The 15,493-nt window shown below is 36.4% G+C and overlaps 1 protein-coding gene across 6 annotated transcripts in view; it reads left to right on the top strand.

The window, feature by feature from the left end:
* Positions 1-6,520: 6,520 nt before the first annotated feature.
* The window catches only part of LOC107699356 (centrosome-associated protein 350), a 38,333-nt gene continuing 29,360 nt past the window's right edge, over positions 6,521-15,493 (top strand). For 5 of the 6 annotated variants that reach the window (XM_016500618.1, XM_016500630.1, XM_016500612.1 and 2 more), the window contains exons 1-8: positions 6,521-6,626; positions 7,497-7,585; positions 9,861-9,957; positions 10,038-10,084; positions 10,312-10,426; positions 13,487-13,643; positions 13,800-14,359; positions 14,597-14,710. In XM_016500618.1, the coding sequence (XP_016356104.1) occupies positions 9,873-9,957; positions 10,038-10,084; positions 10,312-10,426; positions 13,487-13,643; positions 13,800-14,359; positions 14,597-14,710 (1,078 nt within the window). In that variant the 5' untranslated portion in view covers positions 6,521-6,626; positions 7,497-7,585; positions 9,861-9,872. The remainder of the gene's footprint in view (positions 6,627-7,496; positions 7,586-9,860; positions 9,958-10,037; positions 10,085-10,311; positions 10,427-13,486; positions 13,644-13,799; positions 14,360-14,596; positions 14,711-15,493) is intronic. The other variant, XM_016500603.1, reaches the window with a different exon arrangement.

The raw sequence follows: 15,493 nt of genomic DNA, 5'->3' as shown, positions 1-15,493 counted from the left end.
TGTGCATTGAATTTATTTAATACACGAGTTTCACAATTTGAGTTGAATTACTGAAATAAATTAACTTTTCCACGACCTGTATACACAGCCCAGCAGATGTAGCTACTAGCGACCAAAAAGGTACAGCGACTGGCGCCAGTTTATGGTAGTGTGAACTGTGTGAAACTGGTTTCACGTCTAATGATCTAGAATAAAATTAAATGAATACTTTATGGACAAATATATACACATTTATTTAGGCTACTCCTAATAACCGCTTTATCTGATGCTATTTTTATTTATCGTTCGAAAAGGATATCATAGGCAATGTTAAGTACATCCACAATGTCTTTAGAATTCTAAGTAGACGGGATGTTTCTTAAATATTCAATTCAAACTTCATTTTTATACATTCCTACCTCTGTAAACCGCATTTTCAGCTTTCGAGCGCAGTCAGCGCTCCCGCACTATAACCTACCTGATCTACGGTGACCACGAAATATGCAACGCAACCGGTGTAGTTCGATTCCTGGACGAGTCTGAGTCTGTTCTTTTTAGTGAATCAACAACATACAACGCTAGCAGTCCGATTCTCGAACAAATTACTCGTGTGAGCCGGTTCTTTTTAGTGAACCGAATCTCACGAGTCCCTTTTAAGAATGATTGAATGAATGACCTTACTGATTCGATTCTTTAACTGGTTCTTCGCTTATGAATCATCTTTTACCAAACGACAAGTTATTGACATAGACTGTATAAAACAGGTTATTGCTTTCGAATTGAGATAGCTATTAACTGTGATAGGCCTACGTTGTAGCTAAGGATCTTGACACTTAAATCAGTGTGGTTATTGGTAGCAACATATGACAATGAGCAGTTAAAGATACCTACTACACATTATACGTTTCATAGTATGCATTTAGTGTTGTTATTTAATAGCTAGGGTCAGTATGCCGCCTCTGTGAAAAGTAATTTAAAAAGTCACACTACACACTTAGGCTATTGGACATAGCCAAAGTAAATATATTTCTAATAAGCTCTTTTCTATTGAAATAATGCTCATAAATCATAATTTCATCCCAGCGAAGCCTTTGAGGAAGTCTTTGCAATAATTTCAATTACACTTGATGAATGACTCAACATGGTAAATCACGTCTATTTATTCTAAATAGCCTAACTCTAATGACAAAAAAAAATTATTCAAAAATAAATTGATCAGCACATTGAAAGAAGTTCAATCACAATCTAATGTAACCAAAGTGTCCGTAAGCACAGCAATTATACATTTTGAGTGGATAGCAATGTTAAAAATAGACATCAATGTAATTCATCTGTGCAATAGTGAAGATTAATAAAAACATAAGCTTACCAGCATCAGATACACGGAGCGCAGCTACAAGTGCTTTGAGCTCCATCACCGCAATAGCGCGCAGGAACGCGGAGTTTCCTTCACTATTCCTCACATTCACCTGCGAGTGGATGCCGCTTTTCCATTTCTGTCGTGCCCCCGTATTCTGAAAATATGTTTCTGTTATGCGATGTTTTCTGTTAGGCTACATCTGTCTTTCTCTCGCGCGCGCTCTCTGATACAGCACTATTGGCTAATGTACGGGAGAGATTATGTGTGATTGTGATTGTGATTGTGATTATGATTGTGTTCAGCGGGTACTGAACACAAATACCCAGTTTCAAACTGAGTAGCCTACGACAGGTTAGATCACCAGAGGGGGGGCCGAGAGTCACTGTCTCGGTAATTAGGAAACATAAATTATTAAATGTGTCACATTATGGTTATAACACAATGACTGTAAGGTCCGCAGCTCGGTTTATAGGGCTATTATTGAAAGGACTGTTTAATCTGGAAATAATAGTTTTGGGTAAGTGGCGCGTGAAATTTCATGCATGCATTATTAGACTAAATGCATGGCTTGTTTAATGGTTTTATTGGAGAAAGAAATTCCAAACTAATTGGCTGTTTTTCTTATGTCAACTCAAATGATCAGTAGGCTCTTTAATGAGCTTCATTCATATTGAGGAATATTTTCTTAGTTTTTCTTAATTTTGCCAATAGTTCCACATTTATCTGTTCCAAATATCTGTTATTTATGTAAGTTCAGGTTTTCAGTATAAAAGATGCTCTGTATATCCATCTGTAATATAAATGGTTATTCATTTTAATTAATATTTTCTGATCAAACGCTTTTTCCTCCATAGTTAATTTATGTCTTCTTTATGCCATAACAGTTCATTTTAAAGGCTTGCCTAATAGCGCTCTGAGGTTGTTCTGTGTGGCCCAACCTTCCCCTTTTTGTTGAAGTATATGATGAAAATTAGCCTCTAATTTTGCTTTCTTATAGCCTTTAATTGCAAAATCTTTCTTGCCATTTTTTTAAAACATATGTGTCTGGTCCTTAGTCATTATGTTTTTAATAAGTGGTGCATTGAGTGGTTTATTTTAAAGGTGGTTCACCAAAAAATGAAAATGTGTTAATAATTAACTCACCCTCAGACCATCCAAGATGTAGATGAGTTTGTTTCTTCACCAGAACAAATTGGAGAAATGTATTACATTACATCACTTGCTCAACAATGGATCCTCTGCAGTGAATGGGTGCCATCAGAATGAGAGTCCAAACAACTGATAAAAACATCACAATAATCCAAGTAATACACACAACTCCATCAACTAACATCTTGTGAAGTGAAAAGCTGCATGTTTGTAAACAACTCCATCATTACAATATTTTTAAATTCAAATTGTTGCTTCTGGCTAAAATACCAGTCCTCAATCCAAAATATTGATTATGATTTTGATAATATTTAAGAGAAATATGCATTGATAAAGTATTGTTTTTAAGTGAAAAGAAGTCCGAAACAGTAATGTCAGTGGATTTTTGATTCACTGGAGGAAGCAATAGCCTATTATAGATTATGGATTGGTATTTTGGCAAGAAGTTTAAAGTTAAAATGCTTTAATTATGGATTTGGCCTCTTACAAACATGCAGCTTTTCATTTCACAAGCCACTAATTGATGGACTGGAGTCATGGATTATTTGTGGATTACTGTGATCTTTCAGCTGTTTTGACTCTTATTCTGATGGCACACATTCACAGTAGAGGCTCCATTAGTGAACAAGTGATGTAATGCTAAATTCCTGTTCCAAAGAAGAAACAAACTCATCTACAATTTGAATGGCCTGTATGTGAGTACATTTTCAGCAGATTTTCATATTCGGATGAACTATTCCTTTAATGATTTATTGGAGAAACAAAATCACAAATAAATTGTCATGGTTACTAGGCTTTCTGTCTATCCTTTGATTCAAGAATCCACCCCAGTCTGCTCTGGGCAGTCCTGAAGCAAGAGATACAGATGTGCCTTCTTTAAAAAAAAAACAACAACCTCTCTTCACTCCAGGCAAGATCACACAACTGTGCTCCTCACTCTGCTTCCACTCCACACAGCTCACATCCTCTAGTCTGGAAACACCACAAACACTGACAGGTGGAATGACAGTAAGCTATTCTTGCCTAACTGTTGAATACATTCCATAATACACAATGAATAAACGACAAGAAGAACAACGATAAAAAGTATTTATTATTATACACAGAAAATGTAATAATAATTGCTCACACCAGAGCTAGTATTGACCTTGTTTTGAACTCAGTGCGGGTGAGCTAAAAGGGCTTTCTTGTCCCATGTCTCAAAGTATCATGATATTTGATGCAATACCATTAGTGAACACTAGATGTCAAACACGGCCAAGGAAAAACCCACACGTTCTCTACGGAAGTATCGCGAATTTCTCTCAGACGTGAACTTCCTGGAACAGTTGTTTGGATAATGGCGGACCGTCAAATCTAGCCAACCGCCGTCCTAACTCATCATTAAAGCCGGGAAACATATACCGAAAGGCGGGTAGCGGGTACAATAAAATTTTAGGTAGGTACTAACCAATTACATTCTGACCTGAACGCTTAACGAAAGACAACCGGGTCACAGAAATGGAAAAAAAAAGTTTGTTAGCGACCTTTAATGGTTTAGCCGGTTAGCAGCAGCTGTTAGCAATAACTTTCGCCAGGGAATTTAAACACATAGTCCACAAATTTCGTTTAAATATTGTGAAACTGTCTAAGGTACGTAATTATTGGTTCAAGCTAGACGTCTAGTCGGTTGTTTGTTTGGTTGGTTTAGTTCGCTGTTGGATTTCTCCTCAGTAAGGTAACGTTAGTTTATGTGAAGTTGCATTTGTGTGATTGACACTTATTTTACGTCAGCTGTGTTTCTTTTTATGCGTGTGTTATATGAATGTCTTCTTGAGTGTCTTATGTTTTTTTGTTTGCTATAGTATTGTAGTTCTGATTCTGCATTAATACATGTGTATCTAATGCTTATGTTGCTCTTTAACTGTAAATTGTGTTTTTTATGTTTTAATTTCCTTTATATTAAGTTATGTTTTATGCCTATTTGCTTAACTTTAGCTAAGTAGAGTGTATATATTAACGCGGTCAGACTTTTAGAGTCCTTTAGAAGCCTCCGCTGGAGATTTTATGTTGAATATGAATGTTATGTCAGCTGATGCTGCTGATGTGTCATATTTCCTTTTACTTGTAATTCAGAGTGATGCTTATGAGTAGTTGTTGGAGGGCTAATCAGTTGCTGTGTTTATTCCAGTATCTAATATTAGCACTGAATTTAAGATGAGTGCTGTGTCAGGTCGATTTGCATAATGAAGTATTAATCTACTAGTTTATAAATCAAGATTTTGAGCTTTCACTGTTAAATTACCATCTGTTATTTATGTAAGTTCAGGTTTTCAGTATAAAAGATGCTCTGTATATCCATCTGTAATATAAATGGTTATTCATTTTAATTAATATTTTCTGATCAAACGCTTTTTCCTCCATAGTTAATTTATGTCTTCTTTATGCCATAACAGTTCATTTTAAAGGCTTGCCTAATAGCGCTCTGAGGTTGTTCTGTGTGGCCCAACCTTCCCCTTTTTGTTGAAGTATATGATGAAAATTAGCCTCTAATTTTGCTTTCTTATAGCCTTTAATTGCAAAATCTTTCTTGCCATTTTTTTAAAACATATGTGTCTGGTCCTTAGTCATTATGTTTTTAATAAGTGGTGCATTGAGTGGTTTATTTTAAAGGTGGTTCACCAAAAAATGAAAATGTGTTAATAATTAACTCACCCTCAGACCATCCAAGATGTAGATGAGTTTGTTTCTTCACCAGAACAAATTGGAGAAATGTATTACATTACATCACTTGCTCAACAATGGATCCTCTGCAGTGAATGGGTGCCATCAGAATGAGAGTCCAAACAACTGATAAAAACATCACAATAATCCAAGTAATACACACAACTCCATCAACTAACATCTTGTGAAGTGAAAAGCTGCATGTTTGTAAACAACTCCATCATTACAATATTTTTAAATTCAAATTGTTGCTTCTGGCTAAAATACCAGTCCTCAATCCAAAATATTGATTATGATTTTGATAATATTTAAGAGAAATATGCATTGATAAAGTATTGTTTTTAAGTGAAAAGAAGTCCGAAACAGTAATGTCAGTGGATTTTTGATTCACTGGAGGAAGCAATAGCCTATTATAGATTATGGATTGGTATTTTGGCAAGAAGTTTAAAGTTAAAATGCTTTAATTATGGATTTGGCCTCTTACAAACATGCAGCTTTTCATTTCACAAGCCACTAATTGATGGACTGGAGTCATGGATTATTTGTGGATTACTGTGATCTTTCAGCTGTTTTGACTCTTATTCTGATGGCACACATTCACAGTAGAGGCTCCATTAGTGAACAAGTGATGTAATGCTAAATTCCTGTTCCAAAGAAGAAACAAACTCATCTACAATTTGAATGGCCTGTATGTGAGTACATTTTCAGCAGATTTTCATATTCGGATGAACTATTCCTTTAATGATTTATTGGAGAAACAAAATCACAAATAAATTGTCATGGTTACTAGGCTTTCTGTCTATCCTTTGATTCAAGAATCCACCCCAGTCTGCTCTGGGCAGTCCTGAAGCAAGAGATACAGATGTGCCTTCTTTAAAAAAAAAACAACAACCTCTCTTCACTCCAGGCAAGATCACACAACTGTGCTCCTCACTCTGCTTCCACTCCACACAGCTCACATCCTCTAGTCTGGAAACACCACAAACACTGACAGGTGGAATGACAGTAAGCTATTCTTGCCTAACTGTTGAATACATTCCATAATACACAATGAATAAACGACAAGAAGAACAACGATAAAAAGTATTTATTATTATACACAGAAAATGTAATAATAATTGCTCACACCAGAGCTAGTATTGACCTTGTTTTGAACTCAGTGCGGGTGAACTAAAAGGGCTTTCTTGTCCCATGTCTCAAAGTATCATGATATTTGATGCAATACCATTAGTGAACACTAGATGTCAAACACGGCCAAGGAAAAACCCACACGTTCTCTACGGAAGTATCGCGAATTTCTCTCAGACGTGAACTTCCTGGAACAGTTGTTTGGATAATGGCGGACCGTCAAATCTAGCCAACCGCCGTCCTAACTCATCATTAAAGCCGGGAAACATATACCGAAAGGCGGGTAGCGGGTACAATAAAATTTTAGGTAGGTACTAACCAATTACATTCTGACCTGAACGCTTAACGAAAGACAACCGGGTCACAGAAATGGAAAAAAAAAGTTTGTTAGCGACCTTTAATGGTTTAGCCGGTTAGCAGCAGCTGTTAGCAATAACTTTCGCCAGGGAATTTAAACACATAGTCCACAAATTTCGTTTAAATATTGTGAAACTGTCTAAGGTACGTAATTATTGGTTCAAGCTAGACGTCTAGTCGGTTGTTTGTTTGGTTGGTTTAGTTCGCTGTTGGATTTCTCCTCAGTAAGGTAACGTTAGTTTATGTGAAGTTGCATTTGTGTGATTGACACTTATTTTACGTCAGCTGTGTTTCTTTTTATGCGTGTGTTATATGAATGTCTTCTTGAGTGTCTTATGTTTTTTTGTTTGCTATAGTATTGTAGTTCTGATTCTGCATTAATACATGTGTATCTAATGCTTATGTTGCTCTTTAACTGTAAATTGTGTTTTTTATGTTTTAATTTCCTTTATATTAAGTTATGTTTTATGCCTATTTGCTTAACTTTAGCTAAGTAGAGTGTATATATTAACGCGGTCAGACTTTTAGAGTCCTTTAGAAGCCTCCGCTGGAGATTTTATGTTGAATATGAATGTTATGTCAGCTGATGCTGCTGATGTGTCATATTTCCTTTTACTTGTAATTCAGAGTGATGCTTATGAGTAGTTGTTGGAGGGCTAATCAGTTGCTGTGTTTATTCCAGTATCTAATATTAGCACTGAATTTAAGATGAGTGCTGTGTCAGGTTGATTTGCATAATGAAGTATTAATCTACTAGTTTATAAATCAAGATTTTGAGCTTTCACTGTTAAATCACCTTTTTCACTGGGTCTCGGTGCAGGTAGAGGTGACAGAATCGCCAACTGTCCGATGTGTCCAGCAGTCAGGAAGACAAGGTGGACTGATGTCTCTGAATAAAGCTGCTGGAAAGTGAGTCCTGGTACATTATATGTTATGCATGAAGGCGTAACATGTCCATCTTGATTGTTGTTAGTCATGTTAATTAGTATTGTTTTAATGTGAGCAGTCATTATTAACTGAAACTATAATCTCATAGCTGTACAGTGCTGTGTATACTAGGTTAGATGAAGTTTCAGTTCCCAAAATGTGATATGAAATTGAAACGATGAGTAACTGGAGAGAGAGAGAGTGTGTGTGTGTGTGTGTGTGTGTGTGTGTGCTCAAAACGCTTATAAATCACACAGAATGGAGTGTATTGAAAATCTGAAATAGCACAAAGTTTCCTGTAAGGGGTAGGTTTAGGGGTAGGGTTGGTGTAGGGCAATAGAATATACGGTCTGTACAGTATAAAAAAACATTACGCCTATGGGATGTCCCCACTTTTCACAAAAACAAACCTGTGTGTGTGTGTGTGTGTGTGTGTATGAAGATGGTGGGTCTTTTATGGGTAAATCAAAGGATATTTTGTGCTTTTCTTGGCAGTTGCTTTGCCATTTTGAACTTTGAAATGCGTAAAGCTTTGATTCTTTTGCTGTGCTTATTTTGTTCGTTTTTGACAAGTGTTGATTAGTTAAAATAGAATCGGATCAGATTGTCGCTTCTGTCAGTATCTCCAGTCTAAAGCACTTTGTTCAAGTACTTGTTTTGTTTGTACTTCTACAGTTCTAAATCTAAATCTCTTTTATTTAACAGGTGAGTGTCACAGGTAGCCTCATTATTTCTTATCAAAGTCCCTGGCAACCTCTCACACACAGATTGTGTCTTTATAATTGAAAAAAGGGTTTCGCTGAATAGACTGTCATTGACACAAACCTTGTCACTTTTAAGTTTTGTTTGTTATGAGCAAAATCTTTTTCAATAAAATAACTTTTTTTTCCTTGCTGGATTCTGTGTTATTAGATGATATCCTCCTACCCTCAATGTTGTGCCAAACTCGTATGGCAGGCTTTCTTCCTTGGAACACAAAAGTAGATGTCAGGCAGAATGAGTCTGTTACCTTTCATTTAAAAACTAAATTAAATTCACTAAAAGTGAAATTCTCACTGAGGCTGTCAGTCTGTAACTTTATACTTAACATTTCTTTTTGTGCTGTACAAAAGAAAGTTTGGAACAACATGAAGGTGAGTAAATGAAGACAGTGTTGCCTTAAACTGTCGCCTTAAACGAAACTAAAAGTATTATTTTCTTATTGGTAGCTAAAAGCATCAGATTGGCCAAGAATATTTAAAGACTTTTTCAGTCTGCTTAAATCCTGCCTCGTTCTTGCAAATTATAGAAAAATGAAAAATATATGGCTTGGACTTGGTTGTATACATTGGTTGTTGATTGGATGTGGAGATGTGGCCATTCACTCAAAAGAATAAATGATTAGAGAAGTCTGTTGTTTTTCACTGGACATCCAGTTATGTTTTGATTAAACACTACAAAGTAAAAAAACATATGAAATAAATAAACAGATTAATTGTTCATAACATGGCCCATTATTTGCATTTAGAAAATAGATTAGGTGAATTTCATGCTGGCTTTAAAGTTGTTTTCCTCATTCCAGACACATTTGGTATCTCTGTTACCTCATTCACTACTGTTAGAAAAGCAGTAGAACATGTTTAAATGATTCTTCACCTCTGCTTTCCAGCATAGGTCTGAAGTCAATGAAATATGCACGCAAGCCTCTTAAGATATGTCTTATGCATGCATTATTAATTCAGTATAATTCAAGTTTCTGAGCTGGGAGTGATTTCAGTGCCCCTTTGGAATACTTTGTGCATTTTTCACAGTGTTTTAGACAGTCTGCACAAAACCTTTTTTTTTTTTTTTTTACTGTATAATAGACCATTGAATCTGTTCACTCTGGGGACTTACAAAGACAGGGACTCTATGTCATAACTTAGAGGAAGACAGTGTGATTCGAATGACTTGAAGCTCTGAGACTGAGATGTCATATGTCTGGCCTCCAGGCAATCAAACAAATTGTACACTATTGCTAATAACCCACACCTTTATGGAACAACTGAGGCCTGATATGCTTCAATCAATCTATCTTCATAACTATCTTATGGTTTGGCCAAATTTGTATTCTCCTTTTGCACAAAGAGTACTGTGAATGAAGTCATGTCTTTAGTGCCTCTTTGGGTCATAATCTAAGCAACAAGCCATTGCCAGAGAAAACAATGTTTGACAGCAGATGTTGACAGGGTGATTGCTTCTCTTACATTGTTTGCCTGTTTTTCCCCTTTCCTCTCAGGTTGGCATAGCGATGTGTAGTCGCTTGCGAAGTGAGGCGGGGCCACCAGCCTCTGTCTCTTCCCAGGCTGCTCTTGTTGGGCAAGACAACAGGAGAGGTTTGTCCAACTGTCACCCTATACTTCGAATCATCATGAGCACGTTTGCTTGATTACTTATGTTAATGTTTATCTTTCAGCAGAGATATCTCATGCCTGGAATTGTCTAAATCAGACCAAAGCTGCCGTGAGTATTTCTTAACATGTGTTTCAAGTTCTGGTTATGATGCCAAAGCAGATGCCTGTTACATACAGACTTTGTCATTTGTGATTCAAATAGTTCTGAAGAAGCCCAATTATAAGAGATCAGAAAGTAAGATTCAGAGGTATACTCTGTGGGTTTAGTATTTGTAGCATTATCCTCATGAGTGCAGAGATCTGTTGACTCAATGGCTAATTGTGGTCTTGTCTCAGTTGCGACACATTGAGAATCGTCTGGAAGCAGCGCCAGGCACTGGAGTGCTTCTGGACTCAGTGCTAGACACAAAGAAAGCATCTGTGAGTGGGGGTCGGAAAATAAGCCGCAGAGGTGAGACAGACTCGTCCTCTGTAACATACAGAGGCAATCCATTAGAGACTACTGTGCATCCCTAAGCTAGGTGTTTTTAATGTCACCTTAGTACCAGGTCGCTATGAAACATACACTGGAATTTTTTTAATGGAATATATTTTTTAACTTGTCAAAGCATGGTTTTTTTTACTTAATATGTGATCATAATTGTACTTTTTGTATGTTTTTAAAAGTTACTTTTTTAATATTCAGTCTTTTAAAATGTATTTATTTTATTTTAATACATTTTTATTATTTTTTTATCACTAAAATTAGCTTTGCTTTGAACATTTAGTACAAACACTGTTCTTCCTGCATTAAGTGTCCGATATGACTGAAAGTAAAGGCTTGAAATGCAGTGAGTCATATGTTAATTTAATAACAGCTATGTGAGTTTTGAGTGATTCATCAAAAAAAAAAACTGACTCATGAGAGTCATTCGTCATTTGCGAATTGGACTACACTAGGCACTGTGTTTGTTTTTGAACGCAGCCAGTGAAGGTGACGCAACAGAAAGTTTACATTAAAGTTCCTAATTTTTCTACAGGTATTCAACGTGAGAATTCGATGTGGAATTGAAAAAATGATATACATACAAAAAAAACATATGTATATATGTATGTGTGTGTGTATATATATATATATATATATATATATATATACACATACACTGCTTTTCAAAAGTTTGGGATCAGTAAGATTTTTAATGTTTTCAAAGTAGTCTCTTCTGCTCAAGGCTGTGTTTATTTGATCAAAAATATAGAAAACAACCGTAATATTATTAAATATTATTGCAATTTAAAATATTGGTTTTCTGTTTTAATATACTTTAAAATATAATTTATTCCAGTGATCAGAGCTGAATTTTCAGTATCATTACTCCAGTCTTCAGTGTTGATCCTTAAGAGATCACTCTAATATGCTGATTTATTATCAGTGTTGGAAACAGTTGTGCTGCTTAATATTTTTTGGAACCTGTGATACTTTTTTCAGGATTCTTTCATGAATAAAAATGAAAAAGAACAGCATTTATTTCAGGGTTTCCGCGGGTCTTAAAAAAAGTCTTAAATTTAGTTGTATCAAATTTAAGGCCTCAAAAAGTCTTAAATTGTACAAGAAGGTCTTAACTATGATTTCAAGAGGTCTTAAATTTGGGGACGGAAAGACCAGAATTGCGATATGGCTGTATGTGACGATTAAACTTCAAAAGGCTATGATTTCATTAAATAAACATGAGTGCTGCATGTTCAAAGTCCAGTGCTGCTTTGTGTTCTGCTGTTACCGGGGAAACGGTTATATTCTACCAAACGCTCCACCTGCTGTCAGAATGAATGAGCATTTTCAATAAAACTGATGTTTTGTTCAGAGTTCAGACAAATGCAAAAATCAATCCATGAAGGTGTTTCATTCCTGAATGAATCAACCGTTAAAATGATTTGGTTCAATCGCAGTGACTTGCTGCCACCTACGGGCAGTTTTAATTTTACATTTAAGGTACCTTATCATTTTTTAAATAATTTCAAACATCAGTTTTCAATGTTTTATGTTTAAAATATCAAAACATTATTTATGCATTTGTAACTGCAGGTTAAAGTATTCCATGCCCCTCGTCTTAATTATGATTTCAAGAGGTCTTAAATTTGGGGACGGAAAGACCAGAATTGCGATATGGCTGTATGTGACGATTAAACTTCAAAAGGCTATGATTTCATTAAATAAACATGAGTGCTGCATGTTCAAAGTCCAGTGCTGCTTTGTGTTCTGCTGTTACCGGGGAAACGGTTATATTCTACCAAACGCTCCACCTGCTGTCAGAATGAATGAGCATTTTCAATAAAACTGATGTTTTGTTCAGAGTTCAGACAAATGCAAAAATCAATCCATGAAGGTGTTTCATTCCTGAATGAATCAACCGTTAAAATGATTTGGTTCAATCGCAGTGACTTGCTGCCACCTACGGGCAGTTTTAATTTTACATTTAAGGTACCTTATCATTTTTTAAATAATTTCAAACATCAGTTTTCAATGTTTTATGTTTAAAATATCAAAACATTATTTATGCATTTGTAACTGCAGGTTAAAGTATTTAATGTCCCTCAGCGCTGCATTAAACGGTGTGTAAATGCATCTAAATATCACTTCTAATGCAGCTTCTGTGTTTCCTCTGCATTGCAAAGAGCAATTTTGTTGATACTGATTTCATTTGCTTGGTAACAGCCCAAATGCAAGAATTTGACTCAAAAGATGGTGCACACTTTTAGAAAAAAATGGCTTAAAGGTAAAAATGCCCATAAAACATGTTGGAAATAATTAATTTCTATCACTGCTGTGAACTGACCACACAGAATATGAAGAATATACAAAAAGTCAGGAGTCAGCTGTCAGCACAATTAGAGATAAGATATCAGCACAATAACACATTCAGCAAAATATTGTCTAGTTATCGTTATCGATAAAATCCCTGTAAATTATCGAGATATTTTTTGTCAATATCGCACACCCCTAATTTGTTATTTAAATAATATAATAATTTATTGTTAATAATTGTTTAAATTAATATAGTAATTAATACTAAATCTTTTCTAACAATATAAGTCTTTACTATCACTTTTTATCAAATTAACGCAGCCTTGCTGAATAAAAGTAGAGAAGAGACTTCTTTAAAAAAACATTAAACATCTTACCGATCCCAAACTTTTGAAAGGCAGTGAGTGTGTGTGTGTGTGTGTGTGTGTGTGTGTATGAGTGGGAAAGGTTCACATCTCCCACGCCACTCCATATTGGGATATAAAAAAGGAAGTACATATTTTGGAAACTCACTCTCTGTGGTCGGGGTAGAGGGCTTCCTGCTCTGCTTATCAGCTGGATATAATTTTATTTTTTTTAAACAACAAAAAACAAACAAACACTAGCTTTCTATTCTATCTACTTGTTTTTCTTTGTGTGTGTATAATATATATATATATAAAAGAATGGTACAACATTCTTCAGAGTTCTGCCACTTCCATTGTTTACATGTCTTCCATGTATTTACTACAGATGGGCATCATGTGGAGGAAAGTGGATCTAAGTCCAGAACACGGAGTCGACGCAGTCCAGACAAAAGTTCCCGCAGTCCCTTGAGGAACAGCACTCTGGACAGTAACGCCAGGAAACCCAGTGCAGTGGAGTTCAGAGAACCACTCGTTTCATACAGGTAAAAGCCGCAAAAAATTAATGGGTTAAAGCTGAAGTGTGTATTTGCAACCAAATATGATTGTAGGTTGTTTCTTGGAAATCCTTTAATGCTCCTCACATTAAACTGGCCTTTTATTTATAAACTGTCTTTTTTTGTTATTCTTATTCAATATAGGGAAGCGTCACCGTTGCCAGTGTCCCAGATTCACTCTGAACCAGAAGCCCATTCCTTATCAACAGAGGTGGGCATCCCTCAGCCTAACTTTGCTCTAAGCCAGCTGGTCTATCAGCGTGACACCCGAGACATGCAGACTGCAGACCTGGACAGCCCACGCTCCTCAGCTGTTGACAGCACATCTGTACGCTATCTCAATGACCTGTCTGCTCTCAACGGCGTTCACCAACCTGACCAAGCCCCACAAGGGTCAGAGGTCAACTCCAGAACACACTTACAGGCTCAGACATCCCAGACTTCCATGACATCTATCACCAGTTCAGTCACAGCTTCACTACGGCTGGAGAGCCTGCGACGTCGACAACCTGATGAAAAGCTGGAAAAGCTGAAAGACAGAATCCGCAGACAGAGGGAACATTTGGAGGAGACAGAAGAAAGAAACAATCTGCTGGGATACTTGGAGCAACCTGTGGGTATTGGGGCAGCAGCACATAGTACCACAGTACCTACTGCTAAAGTTCGGAAAGTGGCCCCAGCCCCTCCAGCGCCCATTTACAAAGGTAATTCGACTACAGAGAGGAAAACTCCATTGTGTTGGGCTAGTAACCAAAAGGTAGCAGGTTAAAACCCTGAAAAGGCTTTCACCATTGAGCTTGAGCCTTAACCTTAGGTTGCTCCAGGAGTACTGTCCCAGTAATAGGTGTACTTGAAAATACTTATGATAAAAGCATCAGATAAATGTTTTATGAGGTTGTCGAATAAGAGGAAGCTCACTTCTGTGTTTTCTTGTTTTCTAGGCTTCAACACCTGTGAGACTAAGATTCGCACACCTGATGGGAAAGTGTGGGCAGAGGAGGACTTCCAGAACTTAAGCAGGGAAATATACAGAGACCTGACAAAACAACTTACAGGTATACATAGTTTTCCAGAATGTTATAATATAATATGTAATATAATAAAAAGTATAAATTATTAAAATATCTTTGTGTAAACATTACAATAAATACAGCAATACAACAACAGAATAGCCACAGTATTTAGGCCCAATCCCAATTCTATTTTATACCCCTTCCCCTTCCCCTTGAAAATATTCCCCTAAGAATTGGGACACCACTACTATACCATCACACGTCATACGTCGTCTAGCTCCTACAATACTCACACCTATACTGGTGTGCTGGTGTGCATTAGAGCCTTTAATTACCGTTCTATATGCGCTGCTTACTGACACACACACACACATATCAGAGATTGCGCAGCTCACACATCCAGGAGAAAAGAAACTTGTCAATGCTGCCCCACAACTTTTATTAATAACAGTTTAAATACTGAATCGCTACATTATATTTTCCAGCAACGAGAGGATAAAATCGCTGTTTTTGAAGTAAACTCACTCTAAAAAGAGAAACGCACAGATGTGCATACACGCAACTTTTATCTCTCTCTCTCTCTCTCTCTCTCTCTCTCTCTCTCTCTGAGAAAAGGGTTTAGCGATTTCTAATTATTGGGGGGACTAGCCCCCCTCAATGTCTACGGTGGTTATCGCCTTGATCAGACATGAAAATATGTTGTGGCACTATAGTGCAGTCTGTAATGCTATGACGTTAGCAAACTTTAGCGATTTTTTGCAAACATTTCTTTGAGTAACATGACCGTAAATATGAACTCACGATTGAATGTAACATAAAACAAAT

The sequence above is a fragment of the Sinocyclocheilus anshuiensis genome, unplaced genomic scaffold, assembly GCF_001515605.1.
Source record: "Sinocyclocheilus anshuiensis isolate Anshui unplaced genomic scaffold, SAMN03320099.WGS_v1.1 scaffold477, whole genome shotgun sequence".
NCBI classification, from domain to species: Eukaryota; Metazoa; Chordata; class Actinopteri; order Cypriniformes; family Cyprinidae; genus Sinocyclocheilus; species Sinocyclocheilus anshuiensis.
This window is presented reverse-complemented; position numbering and strand designations above follow the sequence as displayed.